The following is a 25748-nucleotide window of genomic DNA, read 5'->3' as shown; positions in this document are numbered from 1 at the left end:
TACTCCTGTCCTGCTTTATAAATAAATGCCATTTTTGGTAACGTTTATTTCAGTTCCACGTGGTGTCCAAGATATCTTCATCATTCCAATAAAACAAAATTCCAACGTATTTCCTGCAATAGCCTCTTTTGCTCAGCTTAAAATTTGGTCTCACGTGTTTCTAGTGCCCAGCATTACAGCCCCAAGAAACCACTGGAATAAACATGTAATTTCAAGAAGCAACAGTATGAAAAGACCAAGCTGAGAATCTCAACGTGAGCTGCTGGGGGAGGAAGGGGGAAAGAGGGCAGAGAAGGGGGCTGGGGGAGAGAAGGAAGCTTTCTTTATGTGAACAAATCAATATCAACTTCAAATTTTGCTTTTTTTGAGGAGAAAATAAGCATTAAGAAAGAGGACATCAACAGTTACATCACTGGACTTCTAGTAACAGATTAGTTTCAGGAACATCCTGGCTTCCAAATGGCACAGCACCACAGGAACCCTCAGTCTGTCAAGTCAGCACAGGAAATCAGAGTAACATGTGGGTGGCAGTAAAAAATAACTACTTTCACCTCTACTTTTGCCTGGTGATACCGATACCTTTCCAGAATCTCTACACTTGGGGCAGTGTGTGATTTTGCCTACAAAGGTTCCAGTAAGGACACTCCTCCCCTCAATGGCAGTAGATTGTGCCGAGTGCTGAGCTCCAGATCTTCCAGTGCCCAGAAAAGCAGCAGGGTGAGGGAGGCTGCCCAGCACTGCTGTGTCTGTGCCTGTGCTCTGTCCCTCACCTCCACAGAGATGTCATCCCTGGTGGCCAGGCTCTGGCTGACAGCGGCCAGGGACGCCTGCTCGATGTCCCTGATGCATCTGTTGATCCCATCGATGGAGAAATCACATTCCCGCTGCCCCGGGGCCTTGTCCCTGCGAGACAGAGACACGGAACTGAGCCTGGGGGGAAGGAGGTGTCAGAGACTGAAATGGTTAATGATTTATGCATTCTAGGATTGCCAAGGGACTTTTGCAAGCTTCTGCAGGACTTTTGCATTATACCTCTGATGGCCCATGAAAGCCCATCCCCCCCTCTGCCAATCTTGAAAGGCAGGAAAAAAACCCTTTTGCCAGAGCCCTCATGGGAACTCAGCACAGACCCAGGAGCTGTTGGAGGCTCGTGGCATGGCCTGGGACACTCACCATGGATATAGTAACTCAGAACTTCTTGGAGTGTGGGGGCTTCCCTCCTTCCCCCCCAACGGATCAAGGCCACCACTTCAACTGACAGACATGGAAGCTGCAACTCCCAAGTTCCATCTCTGGACCCCGTGGGTGGTGACTATAGACATCTGTCCACTCTCAGCTTTGCTTTCCCTTCCTCTCCCTTACCCTTTTCCTGTCTTTTCTTTCTCTCCCTTATGCATTTTCCCCCCAGGGGTTATCCCTATGATAGATGATATAGATGACAACAGCCAAAATGCTAACATACCTGTTACAACAAAATTGTTAAAATGAACCCTACCTATATGTGTTTTCAGACACGATTATTCAGTGTTGTTTCACTCTAATCCACCCCAAGGGAATTATTGGGGTTACCCCCGTCCCCTTTTTCTGGGGCGGGTCGTAACAGGAGGCAGCTCCTTCCTGGATCACACAGGGGTGCTGTGTGACCTGACAGCACATAAAACACGTGGGAGGAGAGCAATGAGGACCAAGGTCAGCTTGGTTCTACCTACAGCATTTTGGTATCTGTGCACAGCACACTTTCTCACACACACACACACACAGACCCCACTCCTTTCTTAATGGTTACACAGACAAAAATGGTTGCCTCAGAAGAAAAGTTGAAATTCAACCTCCTGAGGGAAGCCAGACTGACCCAATAATAAAGGTTACAATGAAAATTGCAGCAGACACCAGGAAAAAACATTTGCATTTCGGTACAGTGAGATCAACTCTCTCAGAAAACAATTCCTCAGGTGTCACATTCAGTCCAGGTATTTTTGACCAAAGATTAGTTTCTGAGTACTTTGCCCTGACATGCAGTTTGCTATTTCAGTACAATCATTATCAAAGATCAATAAAACTGTGAACACTGCTTGGTTCACTGTTTTCACGCCATTTTGAGTTAATCAATATAAAGAGGTTAAATATAGATCTATGCTTTAAAATTTTCCTTGAGAAATGGACGGAGAGGTTCAGTCCAAAAATAAAGAATATTCACTTCTTGCTACAGGGTTCTTGCAACTACACAGAGAACACTATAGCAAAGAACAGACAGCAAAGGTAATTTATACACTGTCTGACCTTAAAAAAAGAAAAAGCTGTTTCCCGTGTATTACATGTTGGTACAGGATCTGCATGGAGGTAATATTAGCTACAATTTCCATTTTGTACAGCATTCTCTGTTACATTTACCTTAAGAGAACAGAACATAAACCCAGACCAGCCCTGTGCTGCAGGGTGCTGCAGTCATCAATTCTGATTAAACACCCAGTGTAACTGGGGAGATATTGTGCATCACAGTCATTTCCATCTGTGGAAAAATAACACGGTGCTAATGGCCATATGGTATTTTTCTTGATGAGGAGCTGCTCAGTTATTGCCACCACGTTGCTCCTCCAGAAGTCATACCTGATGGAGGTGATGAGGCTCTTGATGGAGTCTGAGACCGTGTGGGAATGCCCGGCCAGCACAGACCATGTAGGAGGGTCTTTTGGATTGATGGCCAGAGAACGGGCAGTTTTGATCAATAAAGAGGAGCTCTCCAACATTGTCTTAGCAGAAACCAGAATGGGCTCCTGTGCTCGTGACCCCTGTGGTCAGAAAGGCACATGAAGAGAGAGAACATTTAAATGATTATTTGAGTTTGTCCACACTTCCTGCTCCCAGAAGTCTGTTTAATTAACAGCATGAAAATGGCATTATAATTTCCTCTATTGTACTATTCACAGAGAGTCAACTCAGAAATAGAAATAAAAAAAATCACAGTCCAACAGCTTTCTCTAAAACATGCTTAAGCAACACGTCTGAGGTTTACAAAGGCACCTTCCAGCTGAGAAACAGGAGAAAACAATTACACTTGTCTAATCATAGACTACAGAAATATCATTGAAAATATACTTTATTTGTCACAAAACTTGTAATCTTTAACAGGTGTGTTCTTTTCCCAGGAATTAGTTGGTTGGACTACTAACTCTGAGTGATGGCTGATGACTCTAACTGGGTCATCATCTCTGTACCCATTTTATTGCTGGTACTCGTGGTAAACTCAGGTCCCACAGATCTGGAGGACACACCTACATTTCAATTATAGCCCCAAAGCTTTAAGACTGCAACAGTTACTGCATCATCTGATATTGCCATTGGGAACAGAGCCTGACAAAAGCAGGGAGCAGTACTTGGAGTCAGTAACAATACAGGACCTTTAGCTTTCATGAAGCTTGAAGGATTTATTTTTTATCTCTTTTCCTCCCAGGAAAAAACCCTCAAAACCAGCAAATCCTTTATTAGCCTCTTCAAATTCTACTATGCTGTAGTTACAGGGTTTGAGGATGGAGAACTCGTGGGTGAAAGAGGAAAAAAACCCAGTGATGTCCCTTCAATCCTTTTCAGAACCAATTAGGTTTCATTTGTTAAAGCTGCTATTGAGGGAAAAAGGATAATTTATTACTTCAATTTATTACTTTATCACGTGGAAGAATCCAGCTACCAAGGCATGCAAGTCACCTGTGCTGTATTGCTTTGCTAACAGGAGACTTGCTCATCCTATTGGTGGAAAATTCAAGGTCAGACATTAAAGAAAGACAGCAGAATGCCCTGTGAGCACCCAGGAGCACAAGGCAACATTTTGAGGTCAGTCTTTACACTCTGTCCCAGCACGGGATTAATTGAACATTTTCAGCTTTTGAAGCATGAAAGTGCAGCATCCTGTCTTACCTCAGTGCTGATCTGTGCTGGTATGCTGACAAATTCTGGATTGGAGGCAAATGCTGTCAGGTTTTCCACAGCCTCTATCAAAGGGGCAGTGGCAATTCTGCACTTGTTACGGTTCTCTTCAGAGAAATCTCCATCCAGTGCCTGCAAAGGAAACCACGACTGAGCTCTGTCTGAAAGGGCTTCTCAGCAAAACTGAAGGAAGTTGGTCTAATTCTTCCTAGTTTTAAACTGCTGTGTGTGTTTATGATATTTGAAAGCTCCTCCACAAAGAGGGCTGATGCAAAGAAAGTGATCTTTTTGGTGTGTGTTTCTTTTCTTAGCTGGTTATCGACCCTAAACTTGAAAGTGCTGCTTTGCTTCATGAGACTGAATAAAGGTCTTTCTATCATTGCACTCCCACGACTCTCTCAAGTGGTGTCTCAGCACCTCATGCTCCAAAGGAGGGAAGGGCTAAATTTCTACCTTTTGTGGCTTGTGAAGGTGGTTGTTTCCTACAGACCTATTTTTAAATTTTTCAGTGTTTTTTTCTTTAAGCAAACCAGTAATTTATTGCTCTCATTTCCACACAAGTCACCCAATCTCTTTCACAATCTCATAGCAAACATTTCGGCTAATGAAATCAGATTAGATCTGCTAATGGCTTCCAGAAGGGTTTAGAATCTCAAGTCCTCTATGGCCTCACAAGTGTTATTTCTGCTTCCATGAAGAAAAACTACCTCCTGCCAAATTGCTGGCAGGTACCTGGAAAATAAAAGATTACTATTAACAGGAGACTATTAGCAACATAAATGGCTTCTGTTTGGTTCTCAGTATTAATTATTTCCTTTTTTTTCTCTTATATTTATGCTAATCTCCAGATATTAAGCAACTTAACACCATTAAAATCCTTCACATTCAGTTGTTTGTAGACTATTCTTATGGTGCAAGCTTATTAAACACATCAATGCTGAGGCGTTTCACACTGGATAGGCCAGCTGCCTCTCCTAATATTAATATTGCCCAATTTTTCCATCTGGACTTTAGCAGTTTAGCACTGAACGTGTTCTCCAGTTCAGGTCTTCAAAACTGTAATTAGTGATTTTTTAAACCACACATATCCAAGAAAACGAGAAGATATTTCTCTCTGTTCTCATTCTGCCTCAACAGGAATTAAAAAAAAATCCCAAAACCTAAGACCACAAAGGAAGAAGGAAGCACAATTAAGCAGGATTTGTACCTTGATGGTTTTGACCAGGTTGGCAGTGCTGTTGGCAACCTCCTTGGCAGACTGCACGAAGTGTCTCTTGGCCACAGGGTTGGCAGTTTTGGAGGAGGCAATGCGGCAGGCATTGCACAGGGCAGAGGTGTGCTTGGCCACGATGGTGGCAGCTGATAACACCTGCAAAAACAGATGGCACAGAACAGGCAGAACGTCAGAGGGGTGTCACAGCTGCCACACTCCAGCTCTGCAGCGGTTTCAAACCAAAACTCCTTTGCTTGGACAAATAAAGCAAAGTCAGGTGTCCTAACAGTGATGGTCTCGCTCCCATCCTCTGGAATCACCTGTGATGGGCTGCTTGCTGGATCTACCAAATTCTGGCAAGCCATCTGGATTGCTTGATTGGCTCTGGCAAATTGGATTGGGTCAACAAGACCCTGCTGACCAGCCTGACTGTTTGGATCCGAGATACCAACCAGGTAAGCAGCCTAGAAATGGAGAAAAGAAGAAAACAATCCTAAGAAATTGTGCTAAATCCATCTTGGATCTTTGATAAGCTTGGTAAGTGTCATAGCACACGGTGGTCAGAGGTTATTCAGAATCATACTGTGAAGTACAATTACCATTTCTTTTTAGCAATAAATCCACTGAAACCAAGAAAACTTACTCTTACCCTTGAAAAATTCATTTAGGCAAAACAAAACTGCCCACTGTTTAGACAGCTGGTATCCCTGGAAACATTCTTTTTCACTGGCACAGCCAATGGAGAGAGCCTTAAGGGTCACAAGTATGGGGAAATGATTTCCTGTATTAGCCAGAATTAGAGGTGATGAGGGGTTTTGTCAGACCATACCTGCAGATTTCTTGTATCCCTTACAGATACAATCACCTGTCACCTCAATATGGCAGTAAGGCAGTGCAGGGTCAGATGTGGAGGAGATTAGTCCACACTGAGACATTCCATATTTGGGGAAATCAAGAAGAGGTTTTCAGCTGCAGAGCATGATCCCCCCAGCCAAATCCTTCCCTGAGAAGGCTGTACCAGCTCTCTACAGTTCAGTTATCAGACCAGTGAAATCACAGCAACCAGACACTAATTTGTTGCAGCAGCTGAAGAATTTTGGTTATTCCAGAAGTATTTAAACAGCTGAAACAGGTTCCCTCTTAGTCCTAATGTCTGAAATCAGTAGTGCTCCTTAAGAAGTTTTACAAACTTGATTCATTAATTGTACCTGCAGCTGCTTTTTATGCACTTCTCTCTGATGCAACAGCTCTGAGCTTGAGCTGCAAACATCAATTCCATATGCTGCAGCTTGGCTTTATCCACAGCAGTTTCCTTCTTGATGTTATTTCCCTTCCTTATAGAATATGCATGTTATTGCACCTGCTCCTTCTGCAGAGTGCAGCAGTGTGTGCACAGTGTCTGTGGATCCACACAAGCACACCAGGCAGTACAAGGTCATCATTTATTGACCACAAGGAAGTGAATCTCAGATTTACAAACCCAAAACACGAGCTCGCTAAAAAATGAAAACATACTTGCTTTACACACCTCAGTAGCTTACCTGAGCTGCTGCCTCTGTGAGGCCACAAAGAGCCTTGGATGCAACTCCAACACATTCTCCGAAGACTAAAAGATCCCCAGTTTTTGCATTCTGGGAAATGCCTGCCATTGATTCTCCAAGGACCTTGGAAATGAAGAAACAAAGATGATTCTCCAAGGACTTCAGAAATTAAAAAACAAAGTTATCTTCCAGACATGCATCCCTACTACTCAACAGCAAGTGAGCCAATTCTGGTCCACAAACCTCTTGGACTTGGCTTCCTGAATTTTGAGCTAGCTAATGACTTCCCTGAACTGAGCACATTCCTCTGTGTGGTGTAAGGGATCAGACATGCAGACATGAGCACTATTACAGCTCAAATGACTAGGAGGACACAGAATTAAGCCTCATTATTTTTGCTGCCATCTCCCAGTCATCCCAGCCCCCCTGGCAGTCAGGTGCACTTCACAGACTGCAGCCAGTCCTGCAGATGCTGTCAACACATCCAGCATCATCTTTGTCCCTAAATTCAGAAACTGTGTAAATGAAACTGCACCTGGACTGCTGGCACCATCTGACTGTCAGAATACACATTAATTCCCACAGTGTGTCCCACTGAATTCAGTTCACTTTGTTTTAAAATTCCAAAGGAGGTCTGACTGCAGAGCATTAGACAGAAGATGACATGCACACCCGTCAGGCACTTCTTTTTTTCTTTCAGAGAAGGAAGGATCTGAGACAATTCCAGCACATCAAATTAAAAGGACACCAAAAGCAGGCTTCAAAGGAAGATGTAAAGCACGGTAAAATTAAAAATAATTCAGAGACTTCACACAGATTTTCGGATGTGCTGGAGTGCCAGGGCTGCTCAGATATTTCTCTAAGCTGTTGTGCACAGAATGATACAAAGGTATTTCATTGCCAAGCCTCCCATTCATGCTTTGGGCCATTCTCACATAGCTGCAGTCAAAATATGTCACCAAAGTATGATGTGCTGTCTAATGCACAGGAGAGGAAGGGAGAGAGGAGAAACTTTAACAGCACTGCACAACAGTCACTTAATTAAAAATGCCTTACTGAGGTGACATGCCTCCTAAGTGACCAAAACCTGAAATTACCTGTCAGAGACCTATCTCAGGCTGAGGTTTATCAAGGACTGCAGCACACATTTAGGCTATAAGCACTGACTGCATCTCCAACATATTTGATATGCATGTGGAAACTTCTGAAAATTCAAACAGGCTTTACAATCGGCACAGAAGTGGGGAAAAAAGAGCTTACCTTTGAGTTTTCCATGACGCCCTCAATACAATCAAAATAGGAGAGATCACTCACAGGCTCATTGGGGTTGTCCAGCATCCCCTTAACTGTCTGAAGTAACAAAAAAACCTCTGATTATTGACAGGGCCTGAAATACTGAGCTGAGAAGAACACAGACCATCACACCTGTCCTGCTTATAGCAGTGTAATCTTACACATTTGTACAATCTTACCCTTCCACAGTGTCACTGCACATTTGTGCACCATGGATCTGCTGGTCCTACAGGCTGCTGTGGTTTGTGATGAGTGACTTATGGTCAGCCAGAGATGCTCAGCTGACACAAGGCAATCTGGTTTTCTGTCAGCTGGCACCAGTCTAATGCATGTTTTCAGTGCTATTTTAAACTTCATAAATGGAATTAAAATAGTGGTAAGAAAAATAGCTACCATTTGTTGAGCACTGTCTAGAAACACAAAGGGCTACCAAACTAAGTGTACATCCCCCAGAATGGCTCCTCCCTCTGTCAGAAAACTATATTGACTAGTTGAGTTTAATTCCTTTTTGTGAGGTGACTCTGAGTCCTGGAAATAACAATGTGACATCAGTCACATATTCACTGAATGAAAGCTATTAGGTAACAGAGCTTGTAAAAAGCTGAAAAAATGCAGAAGACTAATTCTTTTATTCCTAAAAATACCTGCAGTAGGCCTTTTTTCAAGTTTGGAGGAACACTGTTTTTCTGCCAAATATCAGGCAGAAAAGACTTTTAATCTTGCCAGTAAAAGTAAATCAGTTGAGTATAGAAAGATCCTGACAGCTGTTTTCGACATTTGTTTTCCACCTAAAGGAAATCAAGGCATGATTTTAAACACTTGGGCTTTTCTTGTAACACATTAAGATACACCTGCAGTGTTTTTAACAGCTCAGGTATTGCTTTATAGAAGTCTTACAGCAATTAAAATAGAGAAAAATGTGATGTGAAGAAGTCATATCCAGAAAACCATTTCCAGGGGCCTCTCCTGTCTCACAGACATTGCAGCAACTCTTCACTGTTGTGGTCTATTAAATAACAATTTGAAAAGCAAGCAAGGTCTCTGAGACAGAGGCCCTGAGAACACAAGGAAACAGAGCAGCAAAATAAAAGCCAGCACAAACTTCCCACTGACACACATTTGTGTTACTCTTTTCAGCTGAAATTTGGGGCAAGTTTAGCCACCTCACTGGAGGTCAGACAGTAAGGTCCTCTTTAAACACAGTTTTCCAGAGCCTCCAGAGCTTTCCAACAGTATCAAATCCAAGCTGAGACACACTCTTTCTACAGAAACAATGATTTGCAGTACTTAAGAAGCCTTGGGAAGACGAGGAATAGTAGGCAATGAAGTGGGGAAATGAAGGGAAGAGGTAAGAGTCTAATCATTGCAAAGAGAAATTGAAAGTTAAGACTTCTCCTAAAATTTGATAGGTTCCTCAGGTCACTTTGATGTGAGTCTCCAGTCAGATTTCAGTACTGTGTGATTTTGCCTGGGTTTCCCCTTTTCCAGAAATTAATCTAATTCCATACACACAGGATTTTTCACTAACTGTCCCTCTCTGGCTACTGTTTCCTGAAGTTCAAGATGCTACAGATCTTCCTTCTGCCCTTTGCAGGCTCTGCTCCCAATCCATGCCAGCACATGCAATTCTGTGCTATTGGCACAGAACCCTCTGCAAGGGCTTTCTGAGGCTGTTCTGCCCTACATTTCTCCTCTAAGCTCTCAGCTTTCTGTGGCTCATTAGCTGGAAATGCTCACCTGTCACATCCCTGCTGTTCTGCAGATCTCTCCCCATTAGTCTTTCAGGAAGTCCTGAGAAACTTCATCCCCTCTGCTTGCTCCTTTACATTATGGCCCAATTTCCTGTTTTCTATTTCTATATTTTGGATTCTCCCTCTGACCAAGAAGAGAATGCTTCCAAGCATAAGAAGCTGAGAATTCAGAAGTACAAAGCAGCTCCTAGGGGAACTCTACCAACACTTTGGGATGATAACCATGGACTCAGATATTAAGAGAATTCACAATATCCTGGAATGCATTGCAATGACCTTTGCATCCTTTTGACACTAAGGGCTAGAAGTAAAAGGCTTAATGGTGTTTTATGCTCTCTACACAGGCCAGTCATCCCTTGATGTTCTGACCCTGACAGCACACATCAAACATTTAATTTAAATAAAAAGATGTTATTTTCTACTGCTGTAAACAGCTGTGTCTGGGATCAGTGCAAAACCTTGGAATTAGGTCTTTCAGCTGACCCACTGTTTAGCCAGTGAAACCTTTCACTCATGAACAAGAACATCCCTTGCAAGAGCCTGTATTGACACACACGTGGCATCAGTTTGGCTGTGACAAGGCAGAAATGAGGCATCAAAAATCTACACTAAGAAATGTCAAGGTAAAAGATGGTAAGAAAACATCATCCTCAAGTGGGATGTCAGTACCAACATCCTGTAAGTGGAAAAATCGAGACACTGCAGCTCCTTCCAGTCCTCTGCTGGTGCTGGAAATGTCCATCTCGTCATGATCCTTCCTTAAGTCACAGCAGGTGTGAATAACAAGGACTAAACTGTGCCTTTGGAGGGCAGGAAAGAGGAGATGGGGACAGAGCAGCAAATTCCATTCTGGCCAAAACTACCAGATGCTCACACAGGTTCTGCTCTTACCTCGTATGCAATTAAACCCCTGCCACAGACAGCAAGGGAAAAGACAGTGACAGCAGTGGATCAGACAAAGAACACAAAGGAAACAAATCCTTGGGGTCCTCTTTTATTCACAAGAACTTTTGAAATATAGTAATACCTCCAGTTCTCTGAGTGCATTGTCACATTCCTTCTGCCCAGGAGCCTGCTGGGTGCACAGTGTGATGAGCTGGTTTATACTCTCAGTCACAGCTCTGGAGAGAGTAGAAGGAAAAAAAAGGTGTATTTTAAAGTTAAACTCTTCTTCTTAGTAAAACTTTTGTTTCATTAACTGCACACTGCATAAAGATATAAAACTGGGGTCTTTTACTATCTTTTTTCTTTTCAGTGTTTGGGGCTTAACTGTATGTTTATAGAGCTCACCTAGAGACCTCTTCTCTAACAAGCTTCACAGGAACAAAAACATTATTTTTCTCTCACCACACCTTTTTACCAGACCATTAAATTAGCTGGTAACTAACAGCTTAAAAGAACTACTTCATCAAAAGTAGGATTTTCCTAGTACATAACTTCTCCTTCCTGAAGATCCCAAAGGCTGCAATACAGTGTTGTGGTTTTTCTCAGGTCTCCACATAGATCTGCTGCATGTTTTTAGCCTGTTGTGCAGCTACACAGAGCTTCAAGAATGAGCTATTTTTCATTTCAGTTCTAATTCAGAAACTACACCGAATTTGACAGCATTTTTCTACAGAAACAGGAAGCTACAGATGCTTTTTGTATTGTTTCATTTTGTAGATAGTCTGGGTTTTGTCTCAAGTGTCTTGTCTGGCACACTGTATTACACACACATAATCCTGCTATATATTTCTATGCTCTGTTACCAAGTAGGTTTTTTTTCCTCTTTAACTAATAATTGACATTCTCCCTTAGGTTTATATTCACAGAGAACAAGGTGTGCAAAAGAATTATGTTTCTATGGGAGTTCACACCTCTTGAACACAGATTGACACACAAAACAGTCACTATTGGTCTTCCTGATGAATGCTCTGATAATAAGCAAAATTCATTATAACTCCATTCATTTTGGACTCACAACCAACAACCCAGGAAAGCAGCTTCTAGAAGAAGGGAAAATGAGTGAAATTGGAGTGCATGGAGAATATGTTTTCCTCTGGCCTTGAAAACTGAATGGCATTTACATTATTTTCCCTTTCAGAAAACAGGCACTTGATAACATATCGATAACATGATTACCCAGGTGGATGGTTACAGAAGGAAACAGGATGTGCTTATTACATATATTATATTTATGTTAAATTCCAGGACAGTGAGACTGTCAGGGGAAGCCAAGAAAAACTCCTTCACAAGGAAGACAAAGCTACAGAAAAAGTTTGAGCGTCTGTTACAGCTGGAGCAAAGGGGGGAGAAAAAAACAAACAAACCCCCCAAAACCCCAAGAAGATTAATCACAGTACCACAGATGATAAGAGAAAAATGAGAGGCCATCTTATAATAAAGAAGCTGAGCCTCTTTTTTCATTTTTCATGAGAAAAGAGAAAGTAAAAATATTTTACTCTGACCATATCATAGCAGGGAAAGAAAAAAGAGCCCTGGCAAGCTTGTCACAAGCTGCCCCAGAGGATCTGAGAGGGGAAATACAGTGTGTCCTTAGCATCCTAAACTGAGAATTGGTGCAATATTTACTCCACGGGGTTACCTGATGTATGAAAAGTCTTATGCACACAGGCACACACAGACACACAGAGCATCTACAGGCTCTGCAGGGCTCATCTGCCTTGTTCTATCACTTGCTTCCAGAGAGAATTCCAGCCTGGCAGGAACCAACAACCACCTGGGTTTCCCTTAACTTCCTCTACACTCCAATCAGGAATGTTCCAGCCTAAGGCAGAAATCCGTGGCAGTAACAAGAGCTCATGCAGCTCCTTCCCTTTGAAGCAGCCTGTCCTTGATTATCTACAATTTTCCTAGGTGCTATTTATTTCCAGGGAGACAAGATGGATGTCAGAATTTTTACTTAATAAAACAACCAAACAAAAAACCAACAAACAAATATGACAAACTAAAGTAGCATAAATTCTTTAAGAGATCCTTTACTGAAGGATTGGATTTATAATCCTTAAAGTAAGGGTATCCTGCACCAAATAAAGCAAATAAATGTAGCATCTAACCCTTTTGAGCATTTCTGTTCATACACACATGCACACTGTTAGTGATAGGTAGCTTCAACATGATTTTTAAGCATGTTCTATAAAAGAATATTACTCAATTTATTTTGTTTCAGGGATTGACAGGCTTTCTGTTTGCTGCTGCCTTATCAGAACACAGATGGGGAAAAAACAGTAGGGAAAATACACTGGTTACTTTCAAAAACCAGGCCAAATCTTCAACTGCTGGTTCTTATTTCCACTGAGGGTAACAAGTTATGCCACTTAAGGAACTACTCCAACATAAGCAACTTTCATTTAAATAGGACTGCAGGTCCAACCACTCAGTTAACTGTCAATAGCAGAAGAATATTTAAGCACAATATAAATATCACAGAGAAAAGCAAATATCTCAGGAAAACCTAAAGAAAGCAACATCCTTACCTTGCTGCTGCTGCCAAGAGGTTCTTGGCATTAGGAGCTCCAGGATCAACAGAGAGAGACTTGGCAGCCAGTAACAGCTTGCTGGAAGCCATAGAGATGCTCTTGAGGTTACCTATGACTTGAATCTGGTCCTCTTTAGTCTGGAAAGCCACAGCAGTGCAACATTAAGTGCAGAAATTGCAACAATGTGCTAAAACCATATTTGGAAACCCAGTTTCTTCATCCACCTGAAACCACTGGCACATGTCAGTCCAGAGAAGGGGATGGACCAAAGCCTCTGTTCACTCCAACAGGTGCCTCCAGCTTCACTCACATCACAGAGAAACAAACCCATGTAACAAATAGCCTGGTTTCTAACAATGGCTGTATTGAAAATGAGCAATGGAGAAACTTTACTACTTGTTGGACAATGCTTTTGTTGTCGAGACTCTCGTATGTCTCTGCCTGGCACAACTGCTGCACATTATTCAGGCAGCGTACACTCTGTGTTCCAGCAGTCTCTGTGTCCCCCACAGGCTCTCCAGCAACTAACTGGGATTACTCTCACAAAAATATCCCTCCAGAAAGTCCTCTATCCCAAGAAAACAAGTTTCTACAAGCCCACTTCGGTCAACACGCTGACTTGGACGTTCTATTACTTATTTTAAGCCATTGCTTGAAAAGGGAAACCTGCATATAAATATGCAGAGAAATACTGGACTTTCACAGCAAACAGCTGTGATCAGATTCTTCTGTCAATAATCACTAGAAGTAAATCCATTCTTTCTAACAGTCTGTTCAGGATTTTATGTAGATGTTGCATATTACTCAGCTGATGTGAATAGCTTTTACTTTATATTTACTACATTCTGCTTCCTCCCTAACCCCACATTTTGCTAGGCATCCAAAATACTGCTATGGCATCTGTTCAGGCCAAATAACTAGACACAGGCAGAAGGCATTCTCTTTTGAGAGATCACCCGTTAATAACTAAGATGGTTATCACCCTCTATGGCAGCAGGATAAGCAAATTCCCATGGGCCACAGGGTCACCAGCAGTTGGATTTCTCATTTCAAGCAGCCATTTAGAGCATCATTTCTACCTTTGCCATCATTGAATTGCCTCAGACAAAACATTCTAACAGTCAATGAGGTCCACAGCTAAAGGGACAGTCAGGTACCCAACTCCTGCTCAAGTGTCAGAGCAGCAGCTGGATTTGGATCCTAACTCACTTCACAGGTCTGGAACCCAAATGATTAAGTTCTGATGGAGAATAACCAGCAGTCAGTGTCTGACCTCTCTACTCAGCTCTATCTACAAAGTATCTGCTCTCGAGACACTTCATAAATGACCTCAAAGGACTGACACACACCAGACCTTCTGGCCAGTTTTCCTTTGGCAATCATTTCCTACCTTTGCAAGGTCCTTCTACTAACCAGGGTAAAACTCTCTGCACATTCTTTTTTCTGCATGTCCTCCTATCTCTCCTGATACGGGATCCTTTTTTATTTGCTGACATTTGTTGTGCTAAACCATTGTCAAATGGCCAGTTAGTGTAATTCAGCCCAACTATACCCAGTAAGATAAAGCACCCAGACTACCAGGAACAATCTGGGCAACATGGGACAACACTCCTGACTGTCACTGAGTTCATCAGAATAGAACTCTGCCAGATTTTAAACCACTGAACACAAGACCAAGTGCTTGCTGTCAGACCCATGGCTCTCTTCAAAGGTTTGCTCAACTCTGTAGCAGGTCCACAGCACCACAGAGGGATATCAATGCATCTTTCCCTCCCTCTACCTAAAGTATTTCAAAAGTAGCAAAGATTTTGGACAAATTTTGAACAGTGCTCACATAAATTATGTTCCAGAAGAGAAGCAACCCCTTCCATAAGCTTGGAGAGGTTCAGCACACCTTTGTACCTTCAGATAGTACAGCTCAAATTAGTTACCTGCCCGAACTAGACAGGAGTACAAAGTCATATATCTGACTGGACACAGGAACAAATACCAATATCCTGGGGAAAATGCAAATGCTGAGTTCACTTCCCTCCAGATAACCAGCCAGGGATGACTGCTTCCTAACAAACATCTCCTGTCATATCAGGACAGGCTCACACCAGCACGCTGTGCTGCTACATGACCAATAAATACACTGCACTGCAAGTTGCTGTGCCCAAGATAACCCTTGGTCTCCAGTAGCACGGTCAAGAACTTACTTGTGCTTGGCCAGCCATTTCAATACCAGCATCGAGAAACTCATCAAAATCATCACTGAATTTTCCAGAGGCTGCAGCCAGTTCCCCACTCTGGCCCCGTGTGGCATGGACAACTTCTCCTGCTGACTGGTTGAGGTCTGCTGCTGCCTGGTTCAGCTCACTCTGAGCTTCCTGAAATGACTTGGAACTGGGAGGGAGCTGTAAGAGACCGAGTTGTGTGTTTTAGTGTCTGTCATGTCTTCATGACTGTAAAGTTCAACACAGATTAAGAACACAAAATGCAATAGAGAAGGGAGCTTTATATACAAGCTGGAACTGAACCCTGACGTTGAACTGCTGCTGGTTCAGTTCTGGATGCAGAGATGGGACTCTGGGACAGCTGTCAACCAGAAATCTGTCCAACAACTTGAGTCCTGGTGTTTCTCTCAAGGGACAGACAAGTCTGTAAGATTTTCTAGGGACAGAGACAACAATGGCTATGTTATGGTTCAACTACAAAATTCAAAGTGATGAACTCAGTGGCTAAAGTTGGAGAATTTTGGTCTCCAAGCCATCATTCACTTCCATCAACAAGATTTTCACAATACTACACAAGTATTGGCAGCTCTTCAGAATGATTCTGAACCCTCTTAATAAATCAGGTTTGGTAAAAAAACCCTGGTTTTACCAAAAGGCATCGTACAAATATATCAAAATACAATTCCTCCTTCATTCACAGGATTGCAAGGTCATTGTTAGGAGTGAAAAAAAAAAAAAACCTGTTCAAATCATATAACCTTCTGGCAAATTAGCAGTGCAAAAAAAGTGGTTTTTTTGACACAGATGCAGTTAAACAGAAATATAACAATTCTGGTCTTGCACAAAATGACCAAACACTTTTTGATAGATCACAATGCTCCTTCAACTGAACTGATCACTTCTCGGTGGGAGAGGGATTATAATTTTCTACTTTTCATATTCTTCAAAATGTTAAGTCATAGTTGGCATTTTCGAAAAAAAACCCTAGTACCAATCTCTGGCAACAATTTCAATATTGCCTTCACAAGTCACAGACACATTTCACCTTTCCCATAAAACCAGAACAGCATTTCAGTCAAAGGAGCAGTTGCTTAGAGGTGCATAAACTTAAACAGAGTTTACATGAAGCATACTTAAGGCACATTTACTAAATAGTGATTTGACACATGAGGAACCCAGATCTGCCCTTCAATTCTCTGAAATTTATTTCCATGTCAAAAGGTATCTCACCGAATCAACAAGGAGCTTCTTGCTGGACTCCCCGATACTCTTTAAGGCCACATCCACATCCTTCTGTCCAGGCAGGCAGTTCACACAGTTATTCAAGGAGTGAGACACTGCTTTTGCCACCTACAACACACAAGTAAACACATCCACAATTAAGAGGTCATTGATAGGAGCCACAGCCTCTATTCCACAGCCAGCAATTCCTACATTCGGACTCTCACAAGATCATTTTTGGGGCTTGTGACTCCCTTGGTTTGCTGCCCTGTAGTCCTGCAGCAATTGTTATTTATGCTCACCCATTTGATAGGATAATGTCGGCAGGGCAGCTCCTCAACTGCTCCTGGCATCTAGGATAAAGGCAGGTAAGGGAATGCCCCTGAAGTTCCCTATAGGGAACTGCTAATCACAGAAATTCTTAGCCTGCTACTTTTTACAAAGTCCCAATTAAAACAGAAGTCTCTTCATAAGAAATTATTTCCAATGCAGGCCAACTATAGAACTTTTCAAATCATTAAAAAAAGAACCTGGTACTCCTTAATGCCTTCAAAAGGAGTGGTGCTACATCTGTAGGAAACATGCACTCACTTTTTGAATGTAACATGAATACAGATCCTTTATTTGATAATGATCAGTTTAATGGCTGTTTAATTTTTGCAGTCAAGCAGTCTACTCACATATGTTGTGAGTAAAAGCATTTAGCTGCGTCTTTGTATATTTTTCTAAAAGATGACTACAATACCACACTTCAGACCATCTGCATTGTTTAACACACACATGATGTTACTGTCTGAGAGCTGAAAGGAACAGAAAGCTGACATTCCTTGCAGCCTGATTTTCTGTTGTTCTCTCCCTTATTTAATGCTGCATTCACAGCAAATTCGCTGGGTGACAATTCATGGAGCTGCTCCAGCTGGAACTTACCTGGGCTAATCTCTGCTGACTCTCTGCATCCCCCGGGGCAGCCAGGGCCTGCTTGGCCTCCTGGATCAGCATAGCAGAGCCTTCCATGACATCCCTGGCTGAATCCAACATTGCATGTGCTGCCACAGGGTCGGTAGTTGAAGCTGCGACCCCTCGTGCTGCCTGAGCCAAAGTCTTCAAAGCCTGAGCAGTTTCTCTGGCAGCAACTCCTGTGTTGAGATTTCACCAAGGATTCTATTTGTACCCTTAAAGACAACCCTTGTATTTTATGGCATAAATTTGCAGGCAGTGATCCCATTGCAAAATAACATTGCAAATGCAATTTAAAAGAAAATCTTCAAACATGAACACATTTGAAATACACAGCGGCATCTGCTTAGAGAAATGCCTGCAGTGAAGCCATAAAATAAATATCAAAGACCATGTTGTGGGCACAGCTCCACACCAATGATTAAACCTTAGCAAAGCACTGGAAAAGAAGAAAATCTAAAACATGTAGGTGAGGAAATACTCCCAGTCCAAGCTATGGGGGAGAGTGATTGTCTGCAAGAATGATGCACACGAGCTAAGAGCCACGGCATCTCTGCCCCTTCTGAAAACCCAGCTTCAGATTTTTTAGAGACTAAACACAACAATAGTTTAAGTTCAAGCAATTAAAAAAAGAGACTATTTGCAATGGTACAACTTGATATAACTTTACATCACCGTGAATACAAGCATATAAAAATAACTGAATGAAGTCACAGAAAGGACGTCATGAAATTAGTTTCTGTGGTGTGTTAGGCCAACATTAAAGGACATCCATCAACTCCAGCACTAATAAGGGTCTCATTCTTCTATTTTTGACATTTTTGAAAAGGAACTCATTGCTTTGTAGTATTTCCTACAACTTGATGATAAGAGAGCTACCAGATTCAACTATTCATTATCAGCTGTACTGATACATCTGAGCTCCTCTGCCAATTACCCTGTGCTAACTTCTACATAACTGTGTGACAGAATCACGAGCCATCTTAATGCAATTACATCTGCTTCAGATGGAAGTAACTAGAAGTTATGGAGCCCTGATGTAATTTTATCCAATGAAGTGGTAATTGCCACAATGCATTTAATCAGTAATATTAGCAAAAAAAAAAAGATCTTACAGTAGCATTTGTATCAACAGCTTTCATTTCTTACAGAAATGAGGACACACAACATTTTAACATCTAAGAACAAACTTTTGTCCCTCCTGCAGGAGTGCTTTTCTTTTTAAGTGCTTTTGGTTTCTAAAAAGGACAGGTGAAAACCAAACTGCAGAATCCGTGTGCCCACATTCCCTGTTGGCTTTACCTCAAACTATGCAAATGTGATCCATGAATCAGAGACCAGCTACATTATACATGGAAACTGGGAACACCCAGTAAGAGGGGCAGTTCTGAACATCACCAAGCTATCACAACAGTGTTTGCATCCTGTTGCTTCAAAACATATCCAAAGGACCCTTTAAACCTTCTGAAAGGACAGAGCAACATCTCCAGTGGCACTGACCTTTACACTGCAACACATGTGAGTTCTGCCCTTCACAGAGTTTCAGTGGCACATATTTACCAAAACAACAGATGTCCCAATCTGTGCTGATCAGAGACACAGAGCAGACTGCATCACTGTTCTTTTACAAAGCACATGAATCACACCAGCAATTCTTAGTAACTTGCCACAATTCACTACCAGCATTAAAAAAAAAATATTGAGTAATTCCTAGATTTAAGCAGCCCGTGATAAGAAAACCTTTTATCAAACACTTAAAGGAAAGCAGAGGCATCACAGAGATATTATGAATAAAACACTACCTGTGTAGTGCTCGTTGCCCTGAGCAGCACAGGTTAACAACTGGGCCATTGAGGATCCAACTGCCTTGGATGTGCTTCCCAAGTCCTGAGTGCATTTCTCAAGCTGTGAAAAATTGCAAAGGACAAAATTCTTTGAGTTTAAGCTGAACACACTTGTTTTTTAAATAGTACTAAAAAATTCCTCATTCCCCAAAACCCCCAACTTCTACCTCAGCTACTGAACACATACACAGTTTCTCTGAAACCCAACTAGCATGTTTTCCCTGTCCAGGATATAATAAATTAATATATTAGGTAATATGAACAACAAAACTATTTTTTAATTAGCAGTGGAAGTAAATACCTTCATCTGAGGAGCAAGCTGTTTTTTTTTTCCCCAAATAAACTATTTCACTTTCTAAGCCTACCAGGACTAGCTGTCCTAAACTACTGAGTTCTCATCTTTGTCACTATTGAAAAGAATTCTTTTTGACAAGACTGAAACATTACTGCTACTAAACTGTGATTTGTACAACAGAGAAGGAGGCCCTACAGTCCTACGAGTAATTCTACTACAGAACATGCATCTGGTGCAGTAGTAGTTGTAACATGTCCTCTTTTTAAAGAGAATTGGTGCAAAATCCTATCAGCATCATCATTATCCAAAGCCTCACGACTTGTTTTGACTCTAATATTTAAATTTTTTAACAGCTAACTTTGTTTGTTTGTTTTTAAATGAAGAACATCCTTCCTCAATTACAGTTTCTCCTGGGAGGGGTTTTAACTGTCCTTCCACAGCTGCCATCTTCGCATCCTGCAGTTCATTTTTGAGGGTCTGGACTGTGTTCAAGGCAGAATCGATCTCCATCGGCCCACAAGCTTCATGAGCCTGTTCACAGAGCAGACCAAGGGCACTGTTAGCAGTTGGAAGCAACGATCAGAAACAGTAAATGCTTCAGATACAACCTCTCCCTCCCATATTATTTCTCTCATTACTTTACAGGCCTCTGTGGGCACTCTAAGTGTTAATTATGGATTGCAAACTCCTGCACAATGTCCTTAGTCTGTGAAGAGAAGAACACGCTGGAAAGAGGCACCAGGGGAATGAGATGCCCTCAGGTTGTGTATACCTACCTTCACCCTGAGAAAACAACTGCTGCAGTCTGGACTTCACCTCTGACCAAGATTCTAACTATGGATCATGTCTAAAGTCACCCTGAACCCCCTGATGTGGCAGCCCACAGCCATCTGTATGAGCTGGACATTTTAACATGAGCTCAGCTGTAGTCACCTACATGCTACAATCCTGCTTTTGGGCCTCAGGGTGTACACACACACTGTAAATAAACCTTTGTAAGTATTTTCCCCTTCCCCCAATACTGAGTAGTTGTGTTTTGCCTGAAAACTCTCACACAACTGGAGTCTGTGTCAACACCGATGGTGCTAAATCCCTCCCAGCTCTCCACAGGAGGTGAGGAGGTATCAAGTCCATGCCATCACTTTTCTCTCTCACACTGAGGCAAATTGTGGGAGGGGGGCTTGAACTTAGAAATTGGATCTCTGAAGGTTTCAAACCACCACACACACACACACACACACACACAAGGAGCAGACTTCCCACTGATTTTACTTTTTAAGCCCCTACATAGTTTGTGAAACACAGAGAGCATCTGCTTCCCTGAGTTTTAGAGATGATGGCTGCAGTTCACAACAGCAGTGCCACAGCTGGCTTCTCTCTGGTTTGGCTGCTGCACGAGATCTGCTCCCTGTCCCTGCTCTCCCTCAAATGTGAGAGCAGCTCAGAGCCTTGATGTGCTGCTCTGTCCTCCCTCCTCCTGTTTTTCTGGTATGGAAATGCCAGCACAAGCTTTTCAGTTTTCTTGTCACTTCTCCCTCCCCTTGTTCATGACTCAGGAGCCACCTGGGAGTCTGAGCAAACTGCACAAAAAGCAACAGTGAGAAGAGAACAGTGCCTGAGCACGAGCCATTCCCTTGGGGGAGACACAAAGCCATCCTGCTTTAGCTGATTAAAACCAGTATTTACCTACCTTCTGGGAGGCTGTTCGTAGCTCAGCTAAGCTGGTGGCCAGGTTCTTGGCACACTGACTGAGCTGCATGGCTGCTGCTTGATCAGTCACTGTGGGGACTGCAGCTTTAGCAGAGGCCACCATCTTACTTCCAGGCTGTTCAAAGAGCAACAGTGAACACAATTGGTTTGACCAGCTCATTTTCCTTAAAAAAGGTTTAAGGTTCAATAAACAAACTGCTTCCTTCATCCACACACTCATGAGGTTTATCAATTTTTCTTCAGTGACCATGCACATCCCTTAAGCTGCAGCACCCTGTGGTAATTCCACATTGCTGAGCCCCCTGCAGCTTTACTGCTACAGTGACTGCTCCACTGGTACCAATGTCTGCCTGAGGCCTTTGGGTGCTCATGTAGACTGCTTAAAAATACTTAAATGTGCTCTTCTGCTATCCAGCATCCATGTGGCACAAGCAGGTCCAAGTGGCACAGATGGCAAATGTGTCTCTGTATTTCTAAACATTAAACTCTGCCAAAATTCCATCAATCGAGAACTGTAATTCAAGCAATGACTTTTCACAGGGATTACTGCTAATGCAATTAAAATACTTTGCTGATTCTTATCATCACCACTGTACACACATACAGCCAGAGAGGAGATGGATTGATCGTTTGAATGGCCCAGAGGGAATCATACAGCAAAATACTTAAAACAGAGCAAGGGCACGGTTTGTGATACCTCTGCCTACATGAGACCATAAAAAACCTGCCAACAGCAACCACATTTCAGGCAAGACTAACTGGTGCCAAGTAATGATCATCTCACACAGAGAATTGGTTTTTTTCTGTTTGTTTCTTGTAATGTCAACAATAAACTCAATAGTTTTGTTATCAATGCTCAATATTCTGTCTTTCTATTCTATTTTTTAGATGTTTTGGAAAAAAAAGCACAGAGTCAAATTTTGTGTTTTGTCCAAAACTTGAATCTAGATCCATTATGCAGGTTAATATCTAAAAAAATATGGTAATAGTCCCTTTTATTTCTGAGGAATTCTGGAGCTTGTTGCTGCAACACTAAATTTACCTTGCCTAAGCAGCATCTCACATATTCAGACCTCTACTTAGAAAGATGCTGAATTCTCTCCATCTTGATCTTTAAACTCTTTCCCAGAAGGCAAGTGCTACAGCAATGAATGTTCCTTGTCCACAAACATTAGTTCTCTTGTTAAAAGTTAACAATTTACTGTTAATTTATCACTGCATCTACTGCAGTGATTGATTCACTTCACCTGGAGGAAATTCTGGCTGGAGTTTATCAAAGCAAGCTGGGCACTGAGGTCTTCTGCCTGAGCTTGACTTCCTCTCACACCCTGCACCAACTGAGGAATGTGGTCTGCAACATTCTAAAATAAACAAAGAGAAAAGATTTTAATCAATAAATAAGAACTCAAAATGGTCTGACACTAAAACAAGCACTGCCTCCACTCCCCTTAAAGACAACTGTAGCATTCACAGGTAAAATACTCTTGTGCCTTCACAGAATTCATTTAGGACTCCATCAAACCAAATTAGTATACAACAGGATTTTCTTAGAGATGGTCTACTTAAGAAATCTTTATTCAAGCTGCTTTTTAGTTTAAGGATCCTACAAGACAATCCAAGGTTTTTATGCAGAATTACATACACCGAGTATTTTTAATTCCTTCCTTTGCATGTTCAAATACCAGTAGTGGAGGTGACAGATCTTTTTAAAGAGAATGTCCTGCTTTCAGAAAAAACATTGTCTTTTATCCACAAGCACCTCAGCCTACTTTCCCATGACTTTCAACAACACAAACTTATAGTATGGCAAGTGTGTGTTGCTAAAACTTTACTCCTGGACTGTCCACATTCAAGGTCCTTGTCCATCCATTTCACAATAACACTCACTTCAGCAGTGCAATACTACATTATCACCACCACAAAAAGTAAAGGAGCAGATACTGAATCTTCTCTGCTAATAAATGAGCATCAGGACAAAATTAGAATGAACTGCAAACAATACAGTGAATCAGCTTGCTTTTCTTTTTTTTCTAATTCATACTGAAATAGCAGCTCTCTCCAACACAATTTTGAGATGTACTTGAGCTACCTTATTTAACTCCAACATTTCTTAGAAGTGCCACCATGACAATTGCTGAATGTTAATGTGGCTTTTAACAGTATCTTCTTTAATGGTTTTGTTTTTGTTCCCCACATAACTGCTCTTTGATGCAGAAGAAAATCCTTCTGCATTCTATTGCCTTTTTTAATTTTTTTATTTAAATGTAATTTCTTTATTAGTCAAAGCCAGAAGCTGATCTGCCAAATATAGCTTAAACACAAAAGAGAACAGCTTCTCACCAGACTCTGAATTCCAGCTTTGAAACTACAGACATGTGCTTGACTTCAGGCCTACCTTGAAAACTGTAGTCCTGACAGCTTTAGCTTCAAGTTAGGAATCATGGTAACCCCACAGGAAAGTCTAAAACTTATTTTTTACAGTGACATTTAAGGTGCCAGTTTCTTGGAGGTGGAATATCAGAATAGCAGGATCAGTTGTTAGTTATATAACCAATTATATAACCGATATGTTAAATAAGAACTCCATGACAATATAAATCACTGTTGCTCTTCCATCCCTCACTGTGGACAATTCAGGGGTTACTTTCTCTACACACAGTAACACATGGAAAACACAACAAATACAGAAGCACACGGGTAGTGCTGGGGTTTTTTTAAATCTCTTTTGGAGGTTGCAACAGTATTAGGGAGGGGGATCTTCAGCTCCCCACAAGGCAGAGTTCAAGGGTTGTTATTTGTCAGTGGGTTGTGCTGTGCTTACCTTGCAGCTCTGCACAAGTTGCTGGTGGGCTGCTGTGTTCTTATTTGAAACAGCTGCATTCTGAGAGGCTGCAATAGTCTGGGTAGCAGCAGCTGCAGCTTGTTTAGCTGCAATCTTTGGAGAAAAAGAAACAGTTAAATCAGTGGTAAAAACCTGAGTAATTCAGAGGATGAAATACACGTTACAGGTAGCTCTGAGAGTAACAAATTTGACAGATTAATACACTATATCCCTTATTTTGATTTGCCTTAAGGAAACTCAGGATTGCTCTTCTCTCAAGGTGAAAATGATTTGAACACTTATCCATCTCTAACTTGCCAACAAAGAAAAAGGTAGAATTAGAAGGATTCTACACTCTCACTCTTCCACAGCTTAGGTGGCAGTCTGAGCAAAAGAAGTCAAATACAAACAGCAGAGATGGTCCAAACAATTGGCTCCTTACAAAGGTCAGAGGAAACAGGCAAAGTACATGCAGTGCTTTACCCTGATGCATTGATACCTCTGAGCAAGGGCTCAAGGGAGCCAATTCTTACTGAGACTGCTCTGTGGCAAAAGCAAAGTTACTAAAATGACACAGAGATCCAAAATACTGGTATTCCTGGGTCTAAAAGCACTGAGAAGACCTTCTTCAAATATCTAGCAGTGTTACTATCAACATCTCCCTGCTACAAAATTTAAAATTCAGCAATTTATCCAAGGTATTTCAACACACCAACACCAATTGGCCCACTAGATACAACCAAGCATGAAGTTCACTACACACTTCACTCCTTTGTAAGGCAATATCTATTATAACAGCAAAGCAAATAAAATGTTATTTCTATAAAACTTTCTTGCATGCAGTTAGAAAATGGCACCCTTTATTTCCTGAAATCCTCCTGATTTTTAGTTCTAGGCAGACACAGCAACTTGGTTACCTACTTAGATCAGCTTGTTTGTCTCATCTCATTGAATTCGAATCAGACTATTGTAAAATCACAGTTGCAAAGTAGGAATTTAAAAATGCTTCTTTTTTTAATCTATCTTTTCTTCATTTTGTCTGAGAATGGGAAGATCAAACCTTGCCTACAAGACAAGCTTCCAAGATATTTTATCCTCAGTGGACAGTAAATGGCCCTTCTCCCCCTCAGCTGTGCTACCAGACAGGATTGTTTTACTTTCATTCCTGCTTCTTTGATTCTGAGTAATTTACCAGACTAATTGGATATGCTGAGATTGAATATAACTTTGTACAGAAATTTGTATGACACTCTGGCAAATGTACTAGTAAAGCCACCCAAAGGTGTTGTGTGTAAATGACAGATCACACGGATAAATTAAAGCAGTAATGGAGCAGTTTCAGCTCAGCTGTTCTAATTTTCTGCCTAATGCCTTCTGAGTCAAATCCTTACACCACTTTACTTCATCAGTGAAACAAAGTGCTCCATTTTCTGAGCACTGTGGTATCACACCCTACCATGTCTAACCCCAAGCCTTGTACTCTGAA

General features: G+C 41.7%; 1 protein-coding gene across 2 annotated transcripts in view; it reads right to left on the bottom strand.

Moving 5' to 3' along the window:
* Positions 1 to 25748, bottom strand: part of TLN2 (talin 2) — a 159212-nt gene that overhangs the window by 43104 nt on the left and 90360 nt on the right. For both annotated transcript variants that reach the window (XM_027704353.1, XM_027704354.1), the window contains 17 exons: positions 24263 to 24376; positions 22689 to 22802; positions 21422 to 21556; positions 20134 to 20262; positions 19395 to 19497; positions 17563 to 17771; positions 16645 to 16764; positions 15397 to 15594; positions 13196 to 13335; positions 10747 to 10840; positions 7936 to 8025; positions 6676 to 6798; positions 5455 to 5598; positions 5129 to 5290; positions 3913 to 4053; positions 2608 to 2789; positions 771 to 903 (listed from right to left, as the gene is read on the bottom strand). In XM_027704353.1, the coding sequence (XP_027560154.1) occupies positions 771 to 903; positions 2608 to 2789; positions 3913 to 4053; positions 5129 to 5290; positions 5455 to 5598; positions 6676 to 6798; positions 7936 to 8025; positions 10747 to 10840; positions 13196 to 13335; positions 15397 to 15594; positions 16645 to 16764; positions 17563 to 17771; positions 19395 to 19497; positions 20134 to 20262; positions 21422 to 21556; positions 22689 to 22802; positions 24263 to 24376 (2331 nt within the window). The remainder of the gene's footprint in view (positions 1 to 770; positions 904 to 2607; positions 2790 to 3912; positions 4054 to 5128; positions 5291 to 5454; positions 5599 to 6675; positions 6799 to 7935; positions 8026 to 10746; positions 10841 to 13195; positions 13336 to 15396; positions 15595 to 16644; positions 16765 to 17562; positions 17772 to 19394; positions 19498 to 20133; positions 20263 to 21421; positions 21557 to 22688; positions 22803 to 24262; positions 24377 to 25748) is intronic.

This window comes from Neopelma chrysocephalum, unplaced genomic scaffold (assembly GCF_003984885.1).
Source record: "Neopelma chrysocephalum unplaced genomic scaffold, ASM398488v2 Primary Assembly neopelma1_274, whole genome shotgun sequence".
Classification (NCBI taxonomy): Eukaryota; Metazoa; Chordata; class Aves; order Passeriformes; family Pipridae; genus Neopelma; species Neopelma chrysocephalum.
The sequence above is the reverse complement of the archived record's forward strand: the minus strand, read 5'-3'. Positions and strand labels throughout refer to the sequence as shown.